This window comes from Manihot esculenta, chromosome 15 (assembly GCF_001659605.2).
Source record: "Manihot esculenta cultivar AM560-2 chromosome 15, M.esculenta_v8, whole genome shotgun sequence".
In the NCBI taxonomy this organism is placed as follows: Eukaryota; Viridiplantae; Streptophyta; class Magnoliopsida; order Malpighiales; family Euphorbiaceae; genus Manihot; species Manihot esculenta.
In genome coordinates, this window is record NC_035175.2 from 11,773,892 (window position 1) to 11,787,867 (window position 13,976).

The 13,976-nt window shown below is 30.6% G+C and overlaps 1 protein-coding gene across 5 annotated transcripts; it reads right to left on the reverse strand.

The window, feature by feature from the left end:
* Nucleotides 1-557: 557 nt before the first annotated feature.
* On the reverse strand, nt 558-9,120 carry LOC110601770 (gelsolin-related protein of 125 kDa). 5 transcript variants are annotated; one of them, XM_021739071.2, is made up of 10 exons: nt 8,654-9,120; nt 8,024-8,138; nt 7,736-7,910; nt 4,399-4,479; nt 4,150-4,291; nt 3,574-3,691; nt 3,284-3,458; nt 3,026-3,079; nt 2,681-2,850; nt 558-1,222 (listed from the first exon to the last, which is right to left on the reverse strand). In XM_021739071.2, the coding sequence occupies exons 1-10, from the start codon at nt 8,989-8,991 to the stop codon at nt 1,097-1,099; spliced, it is 1,494 nt and encodes a 497-aa protein (XP_021594763.1). In that variant the 5' UTR covers nt 8,992-9,120; the 3' UTR covers nt 558-1,096. The 5 variants fall into 5 exon arrangements, with proteins under 5 accessions (XP_021594763.1, XP_021594761.1, XP_021594762.1 ...); XM_021739069.2 differs by having other exon boundaries at nt 2,681-2,856; XM_021739070.2 differs by having other exon boundaries at nt 3,278-3,458.
* Between the last annotated feature and the right edge of the window lie 4,856 nt (nt 9,121-13,976).

Below are 13,976 nucleotides of genomic sequence, written 5' to 3' on the forward strand. Positions count from 1 at the left end.
GAGAGAGAGAAACAGAAGCAAGTAGCCTCGAAAGATAGAAGAAGAAATGAAGAGGATAAGGATGAAGACAAATCCCTACATGAGCAAAAGGGAAAAAATATATATATAATATACTTTCAGAAATTGAAGGTCTAAATCAGCAGAAGATGGGGCTAGCAAAAGTATTCAACTTTTAAATGGATGAGAGTCATATTAGCTTCACGTGAACAAGAACATTTCAATTCAACAAAATTCTCCCAATCCCAGAACAACTCAACTCGGATACATATGGGGACAAATTCATTCTTTTTACACCATCCATCCCAATCCAACCGACTTTTCTAGTCCCCTTACAAAAGCCATATTCCTCTTCCTCCCACTATCTCAAAGATGCTTCCCCCTTCATGCTATGGCTAATATATATATATATATATTTGATTCACATTCTGCTCAACTAGCAATATACTGTACACTATCTTCTAACAAATTCCACAAATTATATTCTAGACAGACCATAATTCAGATTTAACAGCCAGTGAGGCTAAGACAATAAATCTAGTTCTAGGGAAGTTATAGAATTTGCACAATCATAATCAATACTAGTACTTCAATTAGAGGACATGCTAATTTTGCCATTTTGGTATAAAAAAAGAATGAATATATACACAGACACTAATGAGATAATACTTGAAGTCACACCCAGTTGATTTTGTAAGTAATACTATATTCTCACGACTGATCAAGCCTACCAACTGGACAACACAGAAGGCGTGAGAACTTATTTATGTTCAGATAGAGAATATAACATTGGAGAAGGTAAAAGCAGGTATGAAAATTTTCTTGAGCTCATGGTCCTTGGCTCCAGCAACAAGACCAGCGGCAATCTAATTTTCCACGTGGCAAATTTAGCTTTACATTCAAATTCTTGGAGATGCCCCATATTTAGCCAATCATGTAAACAATAGATGCCAAAAAATAATGCCCAGAAAAACTCGAGATTTTCTGAAAAACCATTTCCATTACTTGAACAAGAAGCATAAAGGGTGCCGTAACACATTGAAGATCCTAAAACAAAATTGCCGCCTCCAAAGGGCTTGCTTATGTACATTTAAGCAACTCACTGTTCCATCTTGATGAAATGAGATGTCAGGAGCTTTGAGACTGAGAATCCATTGAATGAGTCGACCTCAAATAGTTCTTTTAACTTTTCATCGCAAATGATTCTCCTCTTATCAGATGGATCCTTTAGCAAGAGACATAAAAAACTTTAGTAAGACAAAAACCAGGCACTTGAAATTTGACAAGATCTAAAATTGTGAAGCCAATTACGTTCATCAGTTAACAAATCTATCTCAAAAAAGTATCAATGGCATACCTATAGAGATCATCTAATGAAAAAATGGGGGAAAACAGTGAAAATTTAGTAAATGGTTCCTCACAAACTAGAAATATACATGCCTCAAAAGGTAGAATTTTACACACTGGCAAAACAGGAACAAGCACCACTGCCAGAAGAATATTAGGCCAGTGATCTCTCTCCAATAAGGCTCTACATTAGAACTGAACCATAATCCTAAGCTTCTTGAGTATTTGACTATAAATTTTCTTGAATTCCTTGACTGAATCAGCCAGGTAAATGAAATTGAGCATTCCTGTTCTTACCTACCTGGCCCCAGGTTGATTTCAAATTTCAGTAATGGAACCAAGCCTTTTAATACAACAGGTGCAGCTAAGGTTTTTTATTTTTTAATCCCTCTTAGGCAATGAACTAGCTTTCCTATTCTCTCAAATTCTTAATTTACTTCTATCATTTTCCCCTTTCTTTTCCCCTTTCAGGAGAGGAGAGGGTAGAGGGGTGGGGGGACTGGGGGAATTGCCTGCATAGTTGACAGGCACTACTGCACAAAGTGGAGCCTGCCAATGGGCTATTTGCCTGGTGGCTTCACTTACATTGATATAGAGGTATATTTGGTATTTGAGACTGAATCAGTCTCCCTAAGTTGATGCAGCTAGTCTTCCATTATTGAGGTACAAAAGGAAGCCCTGGAAAGTTTAATTGTTCATTGCAAAGCACCATGACAACTTATTTTTCAATGGGAGACACAGTCAATTAGAATATAGATTATCCAAGAATTAAAGCATATGCTTTGTGCAATGACTTGCATGTTCATGGCTTCCAACAACTAGATCGTTTTGGTAACTGTTAAAAAGATCCCATACAGTTTTATTGTCAGGAAGGTCAAATATTTACTAGGCTCAATGTGAATCTGATGTTGAGTCAAACATCATCAATATGGACTCAGTGAAGTCGAAGCTTGCTCACAACTTGTACTATTATTATTATTGATCCTTAATAATTCTAACTTATTAGCTACACCTCAGCAATAATGCTCTATTTATATCAGGAAATTTTACTCTTTGCTTCAATTTAATTTTCAATCCATCATGCCTAAACATAACAGGATATGTCCATTTCAAATTTTCACAAACCTATTACCTTAAGACTGATGTTGCAGAAACGTAGCAAAACCAACCTACATGAATAGCTAGTAAGTATATTTAATGAAATTAATTGCATGAGATTTGTCCATTCATCATACTTCTTCACAGGTTATCATGTGAATTTATATTTTCTTGGAGATTTCACTGGAAATTGCTTTAGCCAAACAACAAAATTATTTAAGGCGGCAAAGCCACAAACCTGCAGATCATGTTGTTTTATGTATTCCCACATTCTCTTTACAACATCAGCCCGAGATAATGTACTTTCGCCAGTGCCAAAAAATTTTACAAGAGCATCTGAAAGAGGAAGGGGAACAAGAAGACCAGAAGCTCCCTTCTTCTGCCGTTTTTCCTTCTGCTTTAGTTCATCTGAACCTAAAAACAGTGTTGTTTTTAAAATACTATCAATGAAAGAGTATCAGGGGATTTTCAATTTTCTAATATGAGTATGCCATTCCACCACTGATTAAAAAAATTTGGACAATGGAAATTAAATTTGCCAGATCAGCAAGTTAATATAAAGATTCAAATTTACAGCTCTGACCTTCTTCTCTTCCTTGCTTGCACCGTGTTTCCTTCTGTATAGAGTTGTCTGGAGCTGCCAGATCAGGATAATACATTTTATTCAACCATAAAAATTCTACAAGCTTTCATAAAGACTTCATGTAGGAGAGGGGGAAAAGCACTCTTTTGGTGAATGACGAAAACTTAAATCATAATAAGTGACAAAATTACAAAATTTTGCACCAAATTCTTTAACTAATATCATAACTTAAAAACAAGAGTTCATTCATACATGTACCATCTTCCTCATTTAATGGCCCTATGTGCTTGGACAATTCTTTGTTCATTTGAAACATATTGATAGAATCAACACGAAAGAGAGCACGAAGTGATTCATCACATATTATATTCCGTTTGTTATTTGGATCTTGTAAGTCTTTCTCCCGAATATAGGCCCAAAGTTTCTTCACAACCTAGAATCAAAATGATAAGTAAAAAATGAGTATACTTGTCATCCTGAGGAATCAAAACAATATCCTAAACAATCAGAACTGACACTTCAGAGGAGAGAATCCAAGCCTCTATTACCTCTGTCCTGGCCAATTCAGGCACTCCAGTGAATGCTTGAAGTTGTGGAGAAAGGCTACACAATTTAGTAAAGCCTCCTCCTCTTTTCTTAACATCTTTATCCGCCTTAGAAGACCCACTGGATAAATAGGGAAAAAAAAAGTTTAGAAATAGAAATGCTGGCACACTAACAGTTTTCATATTCCAATTCAATAATCATGACAATTGACATCATGCACTTCAATAATTCTTGTGATAAATACAAAGGTTATAGTCATCAAATATTTTCAGAATCTTCACCAAAATAGAAATGTTGGCATAAAACTGATAAAATTTGGCAATAGGAGGATGACCTCAAACTGACCACCATGTTATTTCATTGATGGCAGTTTTTAGGTCAACATAGCTGATGTATGCTTAACCAAATATAACTTCCAATTCTCCAGTATCCATAAACATAAGCAAAAGTCATGAAAGCAATTTCTGCTCTTTCAAGCATGTAAACATTAAAAAGGAATTGAAAAACAGTAAACAAACAAATCAACATTTAGAAAGGATATAAATAAATAAATAAGTAAAAAAGCAGGAGCAACCCACCCTCCTTTATTGCTTTGTACAGTACCCTCTTTCTCCACAGCTTCCTCTTCCTCCTCTTCAACTTCCTGTTCTTCAGCTGGATCATCGCTTTCTGACACAGAATTACTACCATCTTCACCTTTTTCCTTCAGCTTTTCATGCTCTGATTGCTCACCAATGGCATGGGTTAATACAATAATTAAACACCTAGAGCATGCAACTTCAGGAGAACATCTCCAAAGGTAAATAATTAAGAAGATTATATTATACCGTAAATGAAATAAAGCGGAAGTTCAATGTGGAAGCCTGTTTGTGGTAGTTGAAGTTGAAATTGCAGAAAATATAAACATCCTAAAGTTGTCCAAATACTGGCCAAAAAATGATTAGTTTTCATGGAATAATAAATTATCATGCCACAGCTAATGAAACGAGGAGAAGGGTGGTAAAGACAGCCCAAAAACGTAATGGATAGAAAAAGAATTATTTACAAATGACTAGCATTACAAGTGCAAATACTATGTTTCAGTAATCAAATATAACTTGTATTACACGGCATTTGTTTTAAGACTATGTCCTTTAAAATTCCATCCTCCCTTCATAGTATGCACAAAGAACAATACCACTGTTGTTAGAATCTTACTATTCTCAATTCGAATCTATTTTCCAACAAATCAATTCGAATCTATAGAGTGAATCTTAAATGTACCTGAATTTTACGATTATTGATTTGAATCTTACGTTCCTCGATTCAATTCAACATCCTAACGAATCAAATCTATAGAGTACATGAATTCTGACTAAACCAAAAAAAAATTGATGGTAAATAAGATGAATCAATATGAATCGACCGAATTTTCACTCGATCCAATTAATTATTTATAAAAAATTTGTTAGTTTTTATATTTTCAAAATTTAAAACCTTATTCATTTTGCTATAAAAAAGTGTATATAAAACTTCAGCTATTTTTCTTCCACCAAGCATTCTTTTCCCTCTCTCTCTTCTGTCTTTTTCTATCTTCATTTTAGTTAATTTACTTAACAAATTATAGTCATCAAGTTATGACAATTTATATTTATAATATTCTAATATATTGTCTTTTTTATTATTTAATTATTTGATCAAATTTAAATGAGAATTTCGGTATATGTATAATGATAACTATTATCTACAATTCCAAAGTGCATAATTTATAGTAAAAAAACTATATAACATAATACATACATTTTATCTATTACGAAGAATATTTCTAATTAGATAACTGATAATTCTAATACTACAGAATGTTCTTGTAAATTCTATATTTATTATAATATATTTTTTACTTGTTTTTAGAACATATATTATTTGTAATTGATTTTGGGAAGTCTTAGATAATCTTACAATTCGAGTTGATTTTAGATTTATAAAATGAAGATTTCGATTCTCGATTCAAATCTCAATTTGATGACTATGAACAACACAAATATTGAGCAGTTAAACCACCAAACTGAGGCTGTGCAAACCACCACCACCACCCCCATGGGCCCTCCTTCTCCCTCACTTCTCTAACCCAGTGTTGTTAAAGGCGATAAAAGGCGAGAGGCGAAGCGAGGCGCCATCCCCTCGCCTCGCCTGACTCAGTCAGGCGCCTGCACAAAGGCGACGCCTCAGTCCACAAAGGTGTCATGCGAGAGGTGCCAGAGGCAACACTTCACTGAAGCAAGCCTTTGTTTTTCTTTAAAAAATGTTTTTAAACAAAAAAAGAGAAATTCTAGTCTCCCTCCATCTCTTTCAAAAAGCATATAATACTTCTACAACAACTAAAATGCAAATTTCTTACTCTTTTTTACTCTAAATACTATCAACCAGGTATAGCAGCATGTCTTCTTTTTTTTAATTTTTCTCTCCTCTTCTCCTTTTTTTCCTTCTCTTTCTCATCCTCGCTTCTCTCTTTGCTGGACCTAGCACAGCAGCAAATCCTCTTTCTTTTCTTTTTTTCTTTTTTTCTTTTTTTTTTTAATTTCTCTCTTGCAAATAATATATATATTTCATTCGAACATGTAACTTTTCCTTTAAATATAGGTGTTCATTAAGGTGTTTATATGTACATTTAAAATATAAAACAAAAATTTGGCTTTGTCGCCTTTTTAAAAAGACGTTGCCTCAATTCTCGCCTCTTGCCTTGATAACACTACTCCAACCCCACCCCCTAAAGAAAAGGTTTCAGTTTAAATAATTTCATTTTAATTGTTTTCTGTTTTTAAGTTTTTACTCTTAATAAAATGTCAACGTGCAGTTATCCAAGCCTGAATTCTTCAGCATGCTTAGTTAAGGAATTCTTAGAAAACTATAGAGATTAACTTGCATTCTATTCTGAATTATATGCATCATGTAATTATGCTTCTGGAAATCTGCAACCAATCCATAAGAATAAATAACCTAAAGCGTATGTGCAGTCCAAGAAGAGGGAAAAAGGAATAGGCAAATAGCATAATGATGTGTGATTTAGATATTTAATGCAAACTAATCTAGGAAATTTAAATATTCAAGTGAATTGACAAATTAAAATAGTTTTGGATAATCAAATTTTGGCCATGCACTGACAAGTAATGGGAGACATTGATATAAGTGTTACATATGTTCTAGTCTTGCAGATAAAATCACAGCATGTTACATTACATCAAAAGTTTTTAAAGACAACTACTTATTTTAGAAGAAGGAAGGGGGAACAACTGAAACTAAGGGTCTGTTTACTTGTGGAAAGCAGAGTTTTATGTCCCATTTCATTTTCTAATAAAACTCTAGTTCTTCATTTTCTATGGAAAATATGGAAAACATGTTCATCTATCAGTAATAAAAAATCATTTTCTAATTCAAAATGATTATTTTTGTTTCAAAAATTTTTACTATCTATTGTTCATTTATTTTATAACAATATAATTAACTGTTATAATTATAAATAAATATTTTTTAAAATAATTATTATTTTATTTTGAAAATATTTTAATATAATTTCTTTACAGAAGTTTTTTTTTTCATTTAAAAAATAATTAGAATCAGAAATTTTATTATAAATGAAAACAGTAGGAAACAACTAAAAATTGTTTTCCAAATCTTAGCTAAATTTTGGAAAATTGGAATATTAGTTTTCTAGTTTCTCCATTTGAAAGACCAACACATATGAACACAAACCTCAGTTTTCCAGTTTTCTTCTAAAACTTCTCCAGAAAATTACTTCAGTTTCTGATAAGTGATCAGGACCTATGCCTTCCTATGGAAAGATCTGAAGCCCTTATTGCAGTTTGGAACACAATTGGAGCATAAGAGTCACATAATGAAAAGCAACATCTCTTCTCCCATAAAGTGTATGTCATGCAAACAAAACTAGAATTGGTGGGTGTGGATTCCATGGCCAGTGTTAAAATAAAACAAATAAAACTGGATTCTTCAAAATCATAATACTGAATTACAGCATAATTAGTGAAGTATACATGCGCCTTCACATACAATCAAACAAACTTATATTATGAAAGTACTGGGTCACACTAATAAGCAAGGTATTCATGCATGCATGCATCTAGTCCCACCACAGAAAAATGTAAAAAGATGATTTATAAAAGAAAATACCAGCTTCTGCGGTTAATGGCCGAATATGCTTGGACAAGGCTTTATTCATTTGAAACATATTAATTGTATTTACACGAAAAAGATCCCGCAATGCTTCATCACAATTTATATTTCGCTTATTCTTTGGATCCTGCAAGTTGTTCTCCCTGATATATGCCCAAAGTTTCTTCACAACCTAGAACAAAACACAGATAATACAAGTGGCATTATGATCAAGAAACTCCAAGATTGCATGAACAAATCAGTGACTGAAAGAATTCAAAAAAATCATCTAGTTTGCAGGTATACCTCAGTTCTTGCTAATTCAGGCACTCCAACAAACTTTTGAAGCCGTGGAGATAGGGCACATAGCTTCGTAAAGCCACCTCCTCTTTTCTTGCCTACTTTTTCAACCTTATTTGACCTAAGGGATAAATTGAAAAACCAATATTTAGCATCATCAACAACAGAAACCTGCAGCCATAACGGTTGGATACTCCCAAATATATTAAGCACTAAAAAGAATGAAGTTCCCTCATCATCCTTCATATCATAAACAACTACAGCTTATGGAGAACATGTCTCTGCATTCTTTTTAAAGAACAAAAGATGTGATTTAACTTCTAAAGTGAAGCTCAATGATTGCACGCAAAACTGAATCTCTGAAGACCCATAAGAGAGAACAAGCAAAAACTAAAAAGGAAGAAATTATTGTATGAGAAATATAAAGCACAGAGAAGAAAGGTACATTAATCATAACAAAAGATGTATGTAGTTTCATATACAGTTACCTAACTTCCTTCCCAATTTAACCAATAACCAATTCCTTTATGATTGTTACTCATCAATAAAGCTTATTGAACCTGAATCTTTCATTTCCTCCTATACCAAAACAAAAGATAGCCTTTCAAGAAAAATAATTTGAGGAAAAAGAAATACCTTTTTCTTTTAGTTCCCCGTTCCTCACTCTCCTCTTCTTCCTCCTCCTCCTCTTCCTCCTCTTCTCCTTCTTCTTCAACGGCGTCGATTTCATTGCCTTCCTCATTCTGATTCACATCCACTGGCATATTTTCTTCTTCGTCTTCATCCTTATGCTCATTCTGTAGGGTTTCGAGGTAAATGTCGATTTGTTCCCGAATAAACTTTTTCCGGTCCGATAAATCGACGCCTAAATCCTCCTCCAACTTCCTACGGACACTGCCAGCGGTGGCGGTGTCGAGGTCAGAGGTCCGGAGGATTTCTCTAAGGCGGGTCACGAGGTCAGAATCCGAAACCATATCGTATTTCGGGCTTCGATATCGACGAAGCTTTCGGCAGCGGGAACTCGAGATATTTTTGCGGAGAAGCGAGAGCACCAAATAGTCTTTTTATTCTGTCGACTTTGGATTATGGCGTGCTCGTGGAGGTTTCCGTCTTACAAATTCTACAATCTGTATTATAATATATTTAATTTTTTAAAAAAAAAATAAGGAAGGGAAATTGAAGTTGAAAATTTAATCGCTTAAATTTACTTAAATATATTTATTATTAAATTAAATATATAAATATAATATATTAAATTATTATTAAATTTATTTTTTTATGTATATTAAATAAAAATTAATTAATAAATTATTATCTTAAAAATAATTTATAATTTTAAATAAAAAAAATCTATTATTAGGTGGAAAGAATTTTTTGTTGTGTATAAAATTAGCTGCTTGTAAAGTCAAAACTTCAAATCCCACACACCATTTAGTCAAAAACTTTTAAAAAAATTTTCAAAATAGAATTCAATTGTGTTTGCATTTAAATAAATAAATAAAATATTTATTTATTATTCAAATCTCTAAATAAATATATAAAATGTTTTTTTTTCTAATTATGTAATACATAAACTTACTATACATTTTCCAATGACATTATTTATATTATTATATAAAATATATGAGATATATAAATTTATTTTATATTTATTAATATATTATTAATGGGTTAATAGGTTTGTTATTGATTAGTACAATAATTTTTTTTAAAAAAAAAAAAAACATAAACTTCACAATAAAGTATATATTTTTCTAAAAATTTTATTGAACAATAATAAATAGTTAATGATATATCAGAAGAAATGGCTTCAAATTTTGGTGGCGAAATCAAAAAATTGGCGATTTATAAATATATGGAAATGTGAAGGCAGGACAAGGGAAGGATTATACAAAGCTTATCAGCCACAAAATCCTCTATTGGGCTTTAGCATAATGGACGAAAGTAAGAGACGAAGTGGTCCATTTGGCAACATAGGAAACCAAGAATCATGCTTGCTGATTTTTGTTCATTTCTTTCCACACAATATCACAATAATAACGTGAAATGGGGCACCCAAAATTCATTAAATTTTAATTTTTATATATATTTTGATGGAACTGAATAGTTGAATTTTAACAATTAAGAAATTATTTTGTAAATATGATTAAAATTTAGAGATTAAATTATAATTTTTTTAATATTATTTTGATTGTGTGTGGGTAACAATCCTATGTGAAGGGAGGTTGATATTTTATTTAGGTTATTGTGGTAAGTGTGGGAGATGGTAGTGCTACACAAATTTGGAACATGCATTGGGTTGCCTAACCACTGATTTGTGCATTTGGTCAACAACTCAAACATGGATGAAGTTGTAGTTCAAGATTTGATGCTGCAAGAAAAAAAGAGCTTGGGATCTGAATTTGATAATTGCCACTGTTAAAAAATGTATTTATGCATTTAATTAATTAGTCATGCTTCTTGTTCTTGATCAAGCACAGTCTGTTTGGAGAGCAAATAGTTGAGTTTTTAATAGAATTTTTATTTTTTACATCTTATTTTCTATTTTAAAATTTAATTAAAACATTTCAACATTGGATTATAATCTAATTTATTTATATTATCAAAAATAATATGCTATTATCATTAATCGATTCGATTCGATTTTTTTAATTTTTTTTTACTAAAACTGAATCGAATCGAATTAAATTGAAATAACTGAAATTTTTTAAATTAAAAATTAAATTAAACCGAAATAAATAAAAAATTAAATAAAAAATTTAAATTAATTCAATTTGTTTGAGACTAGAGTATACTATAATCTTCATTTAATAATCATTTTTCACTGATGTGTTGCATTAGCTAAAAAAGAAAAAAACATTTAAAATTATTATTTTATTTCAAATAAAATCTCTACTTTTCTTTATTTATTGTATTGTTCTAATCCCCTTTATTTTTCTAATCCTCTTATCCATTTTTCTCTCACCCTCTTCTTTATCATGATCCTTTTCTCAATCTTCCACCATTCCTTCATATCTCTTTTTTCTTATATTAGATAATCCGCCCATCTTTAATGCTAAGGTTTAATCCAATATTTCAGCGGTCGCATTAGAATTCCTTAACATATAAGAAATTAAATGAAAGGTCATAGGGCAATCCTACTTTCATCCCAAGTGAGGATAGGTTAATTCCACTCTTTGAAAACCTTTTCTTGATTTTGCCTGACAGTTAGGTCTCTCTTAATTTGTGGATCCTCTAATTTTGCAGTTTGAATTTTTTTAAGAGTGAATTTTCTTTCCATTTTCTGATTTTTTTTTTCTCTTTTTATTTAGCTTTTCACCGTGAGATCTAACTATACGAAAGGTTTATATTCAAAAACAGATTTATTAAAAATCCAACAATTAAATAATTTAAAAATTAAACTCAAAACTAAAATGATTTACTAATTTAATTACGTTCACAATAGTTAAAATTTTTTATTTTTTCATAAATTTTTAAATTTATAATGGATTCTGACATTCTTTTTTCCAAGGATTCTGAAACTCACCTGTAAAGAAGTAAGAGAGAATTGCTATTTATAGATAATTGCTACTTACAGATACCAAGTCAGACTGGTCATCTGACATCGTGACATACATCGTACCTAACAGTTATGAAAAATTATTGAGATTAATTCAATTAAGATCCACATTATTTTGATTGGATAATCAAGCTGACCTAATTTGTGAACCATAATTTGTTGCACTTAAAAAATTAAAAAAAAAGAAAGAAATGATTTAATCCCTCTGACCCTTGATGACAAGCTATGCTTGCATTGCATCAACTTCCAGAAATTTCACGATGATGGAGCTGCCTTCATAGTTGTCTTCTCTTGATTTTGTGGCTATAATTCAATATTAGTTTGCCCATACTATGTATACATTATAAAAAATTAATGTAATTTTTCTTATTATTTTAAATTCACTTTTTTTATACACAATAATGTTTTGAAATTAAAAAAAAAAAATTCAAGTATATATGAAAAAACTTGGTCCGTAAGAGTCAACTTTTCCTCTTTTATTTTTTATTTATTTTATAATGACGCATAATTGCAGAGTTATACGTATAGGTGTATCTGTCTGTCCATTCTCATCAGACAGTTATTTAATTTCTTTTCAGCACGCATGTATTGATAGGGTCATAGCATAATTGAGTATGCTCTCCTACTTCCGTCACATCAAATAAGCTGAGTTCTCTTCTGATAGGTCGGGACCTGAATCAATCCAGTAGCGAATTGGATGGTGTGTTGATTAGTCGGCATACTTATTGGATTCAAATGGGTTTCGAGCCTATTTTTCTCTATAACTCGGCCTCAATCCGGATGTCAGAAATCCAGTGATCATCACACAATAATTTATTTATTATCTTCATTTTAAGATAATAGCAAAAAATAAATTTATAAAAAATATAAGAATAATGATATCTTTAATTATATCAATATTTTCTTAAAGCATAAAAAAATAGAAATAAATCTAAGAGAAAATCTTTATATAAAAACAAAAACAAATCTATTTTTCTAAAAGGGTTGATGAGCTCATTGTTCAATCTATTCAATGCATTACTAGATTTTTTTTTTCTTGAGTGGTTCAAAGTGGGAAGGGAATTAGGTTAATCAGTGATTAAATTAATCATCCAAGAAAAGAATAATTCTTCACATATACTTCTTCATAGATATATATATATATATATATATATTATTTTAAATTTTAATAATTTAATTTTTTTATATTTTAATTCTATCAATTATAAGTTATTTTATCTAACTTTTTATCAATTATTTTTGAATAATAAAATATAGAAATTAAAATATTGAGTTTTAAAAAATAGAGGGATATATATGTATTAATTTAGATATATTTAAGAAATGTAATGGAAAGTTTTCATTGTTTTAGAATAGATTAAAAAATTTTAAAAAATTAACAATTTATTTAGTGGTGCAATATTATACTCCTTCCATATTAGTTATTTCAATATTATTTTAAATTTCTTTTATTAATTTTAAGAGAATCACAAAATTTTTATAATATTTAAAATTTATTATGGAGTGATATTTAAAAGCTACTACACGTACCGCTTTTTATGTAACATGCAAATATTTCATTATATAAAAACTCGTAAGAATATATATAACATTAGACTCGAAAGTAAGTTTATCTTCTCACACCAATAGATATAGATCTATAGACTTAAATGAACTTCAACCTAATTATTAATATGGCTATTGCTGCTATTTTTTCCGCCTCCATAGCCTTCATCACCATCATCGACATCCAACGAATAATAGAGAACAGAGAAATGATCTTTATATTCTCTATTGTCGACTTTTTAAGTAAAAAATATTAAGTATCAATGTTTTAAAAGACAGTAATTAACAATAGAAAAAAATAACAAAAACTCAATATTTATAATTTTGACATAGTTAAAAAAAATCATCTAACCGATTTTTAATATCGGTATCATAGCTTGTCACTCAATAAAATCTCTTTTTGGATATATTTTAAATACGTAAAATATTGTCACAGTTTTAAAATTGAAGAGATTATATTTTAATTGGAGATAATATAGCCAGCAATCTGAATTAAAAAAATATTATTTCAAACTAACTAATGTAGTTTTAAAGTAAATTTTTTTAATTATTTACTCTTTATAAAGTTTATATTAAATTTAGTGATTTTGTATTTTAAAAATAGTAAGATTTATGTATTAGACATAGCTTTCTTCTTGCATAAATGAAACACTAACGGAAAGGTTTTCTTTCCCTCGTGAATTGTGAAACCTTATCTAAGCAAGAAGCCTAAAACAGTAATTTCCAGTCGCTTCAGGTTCAAAATACACCTATGGTTCACTGAAAGGGTAAGGGCATTTCTGTCATTTCATCACAACTTCACTGACTTTGAGACAAATAATTGACCACTGTCCAAAAGAAGAAAAATAAAAAGAA

What these genes read in the sequence shown, in the direction of transcription:
- LOC110601770 (XM_021739068.2), bottom strand. Translation starts at nt 8,991, where the DNA reads ATGGTTTCGGATTCTGACCTCGTGACCCGCCTTAGAGAAATCCTCCGG. An exon ending in GCCATTAACCGCAGAAGCTG is followed by an intron (nt 4,480 to 7,735) that starts GTATTTTCTTTT and finishes GGACAACTTTAG; the next exon opens with GATGTTTATATTTTCTGCAA. An exon ending in CTGAATTGGCCAGGACAGAG is followed by an intron (nt 3,459 to 3,573) that starts GTAATAGAGGCT and finishes TTTTGATTCTAG; the next exon opens with GTTGTGAAGAAACTTTGGGC.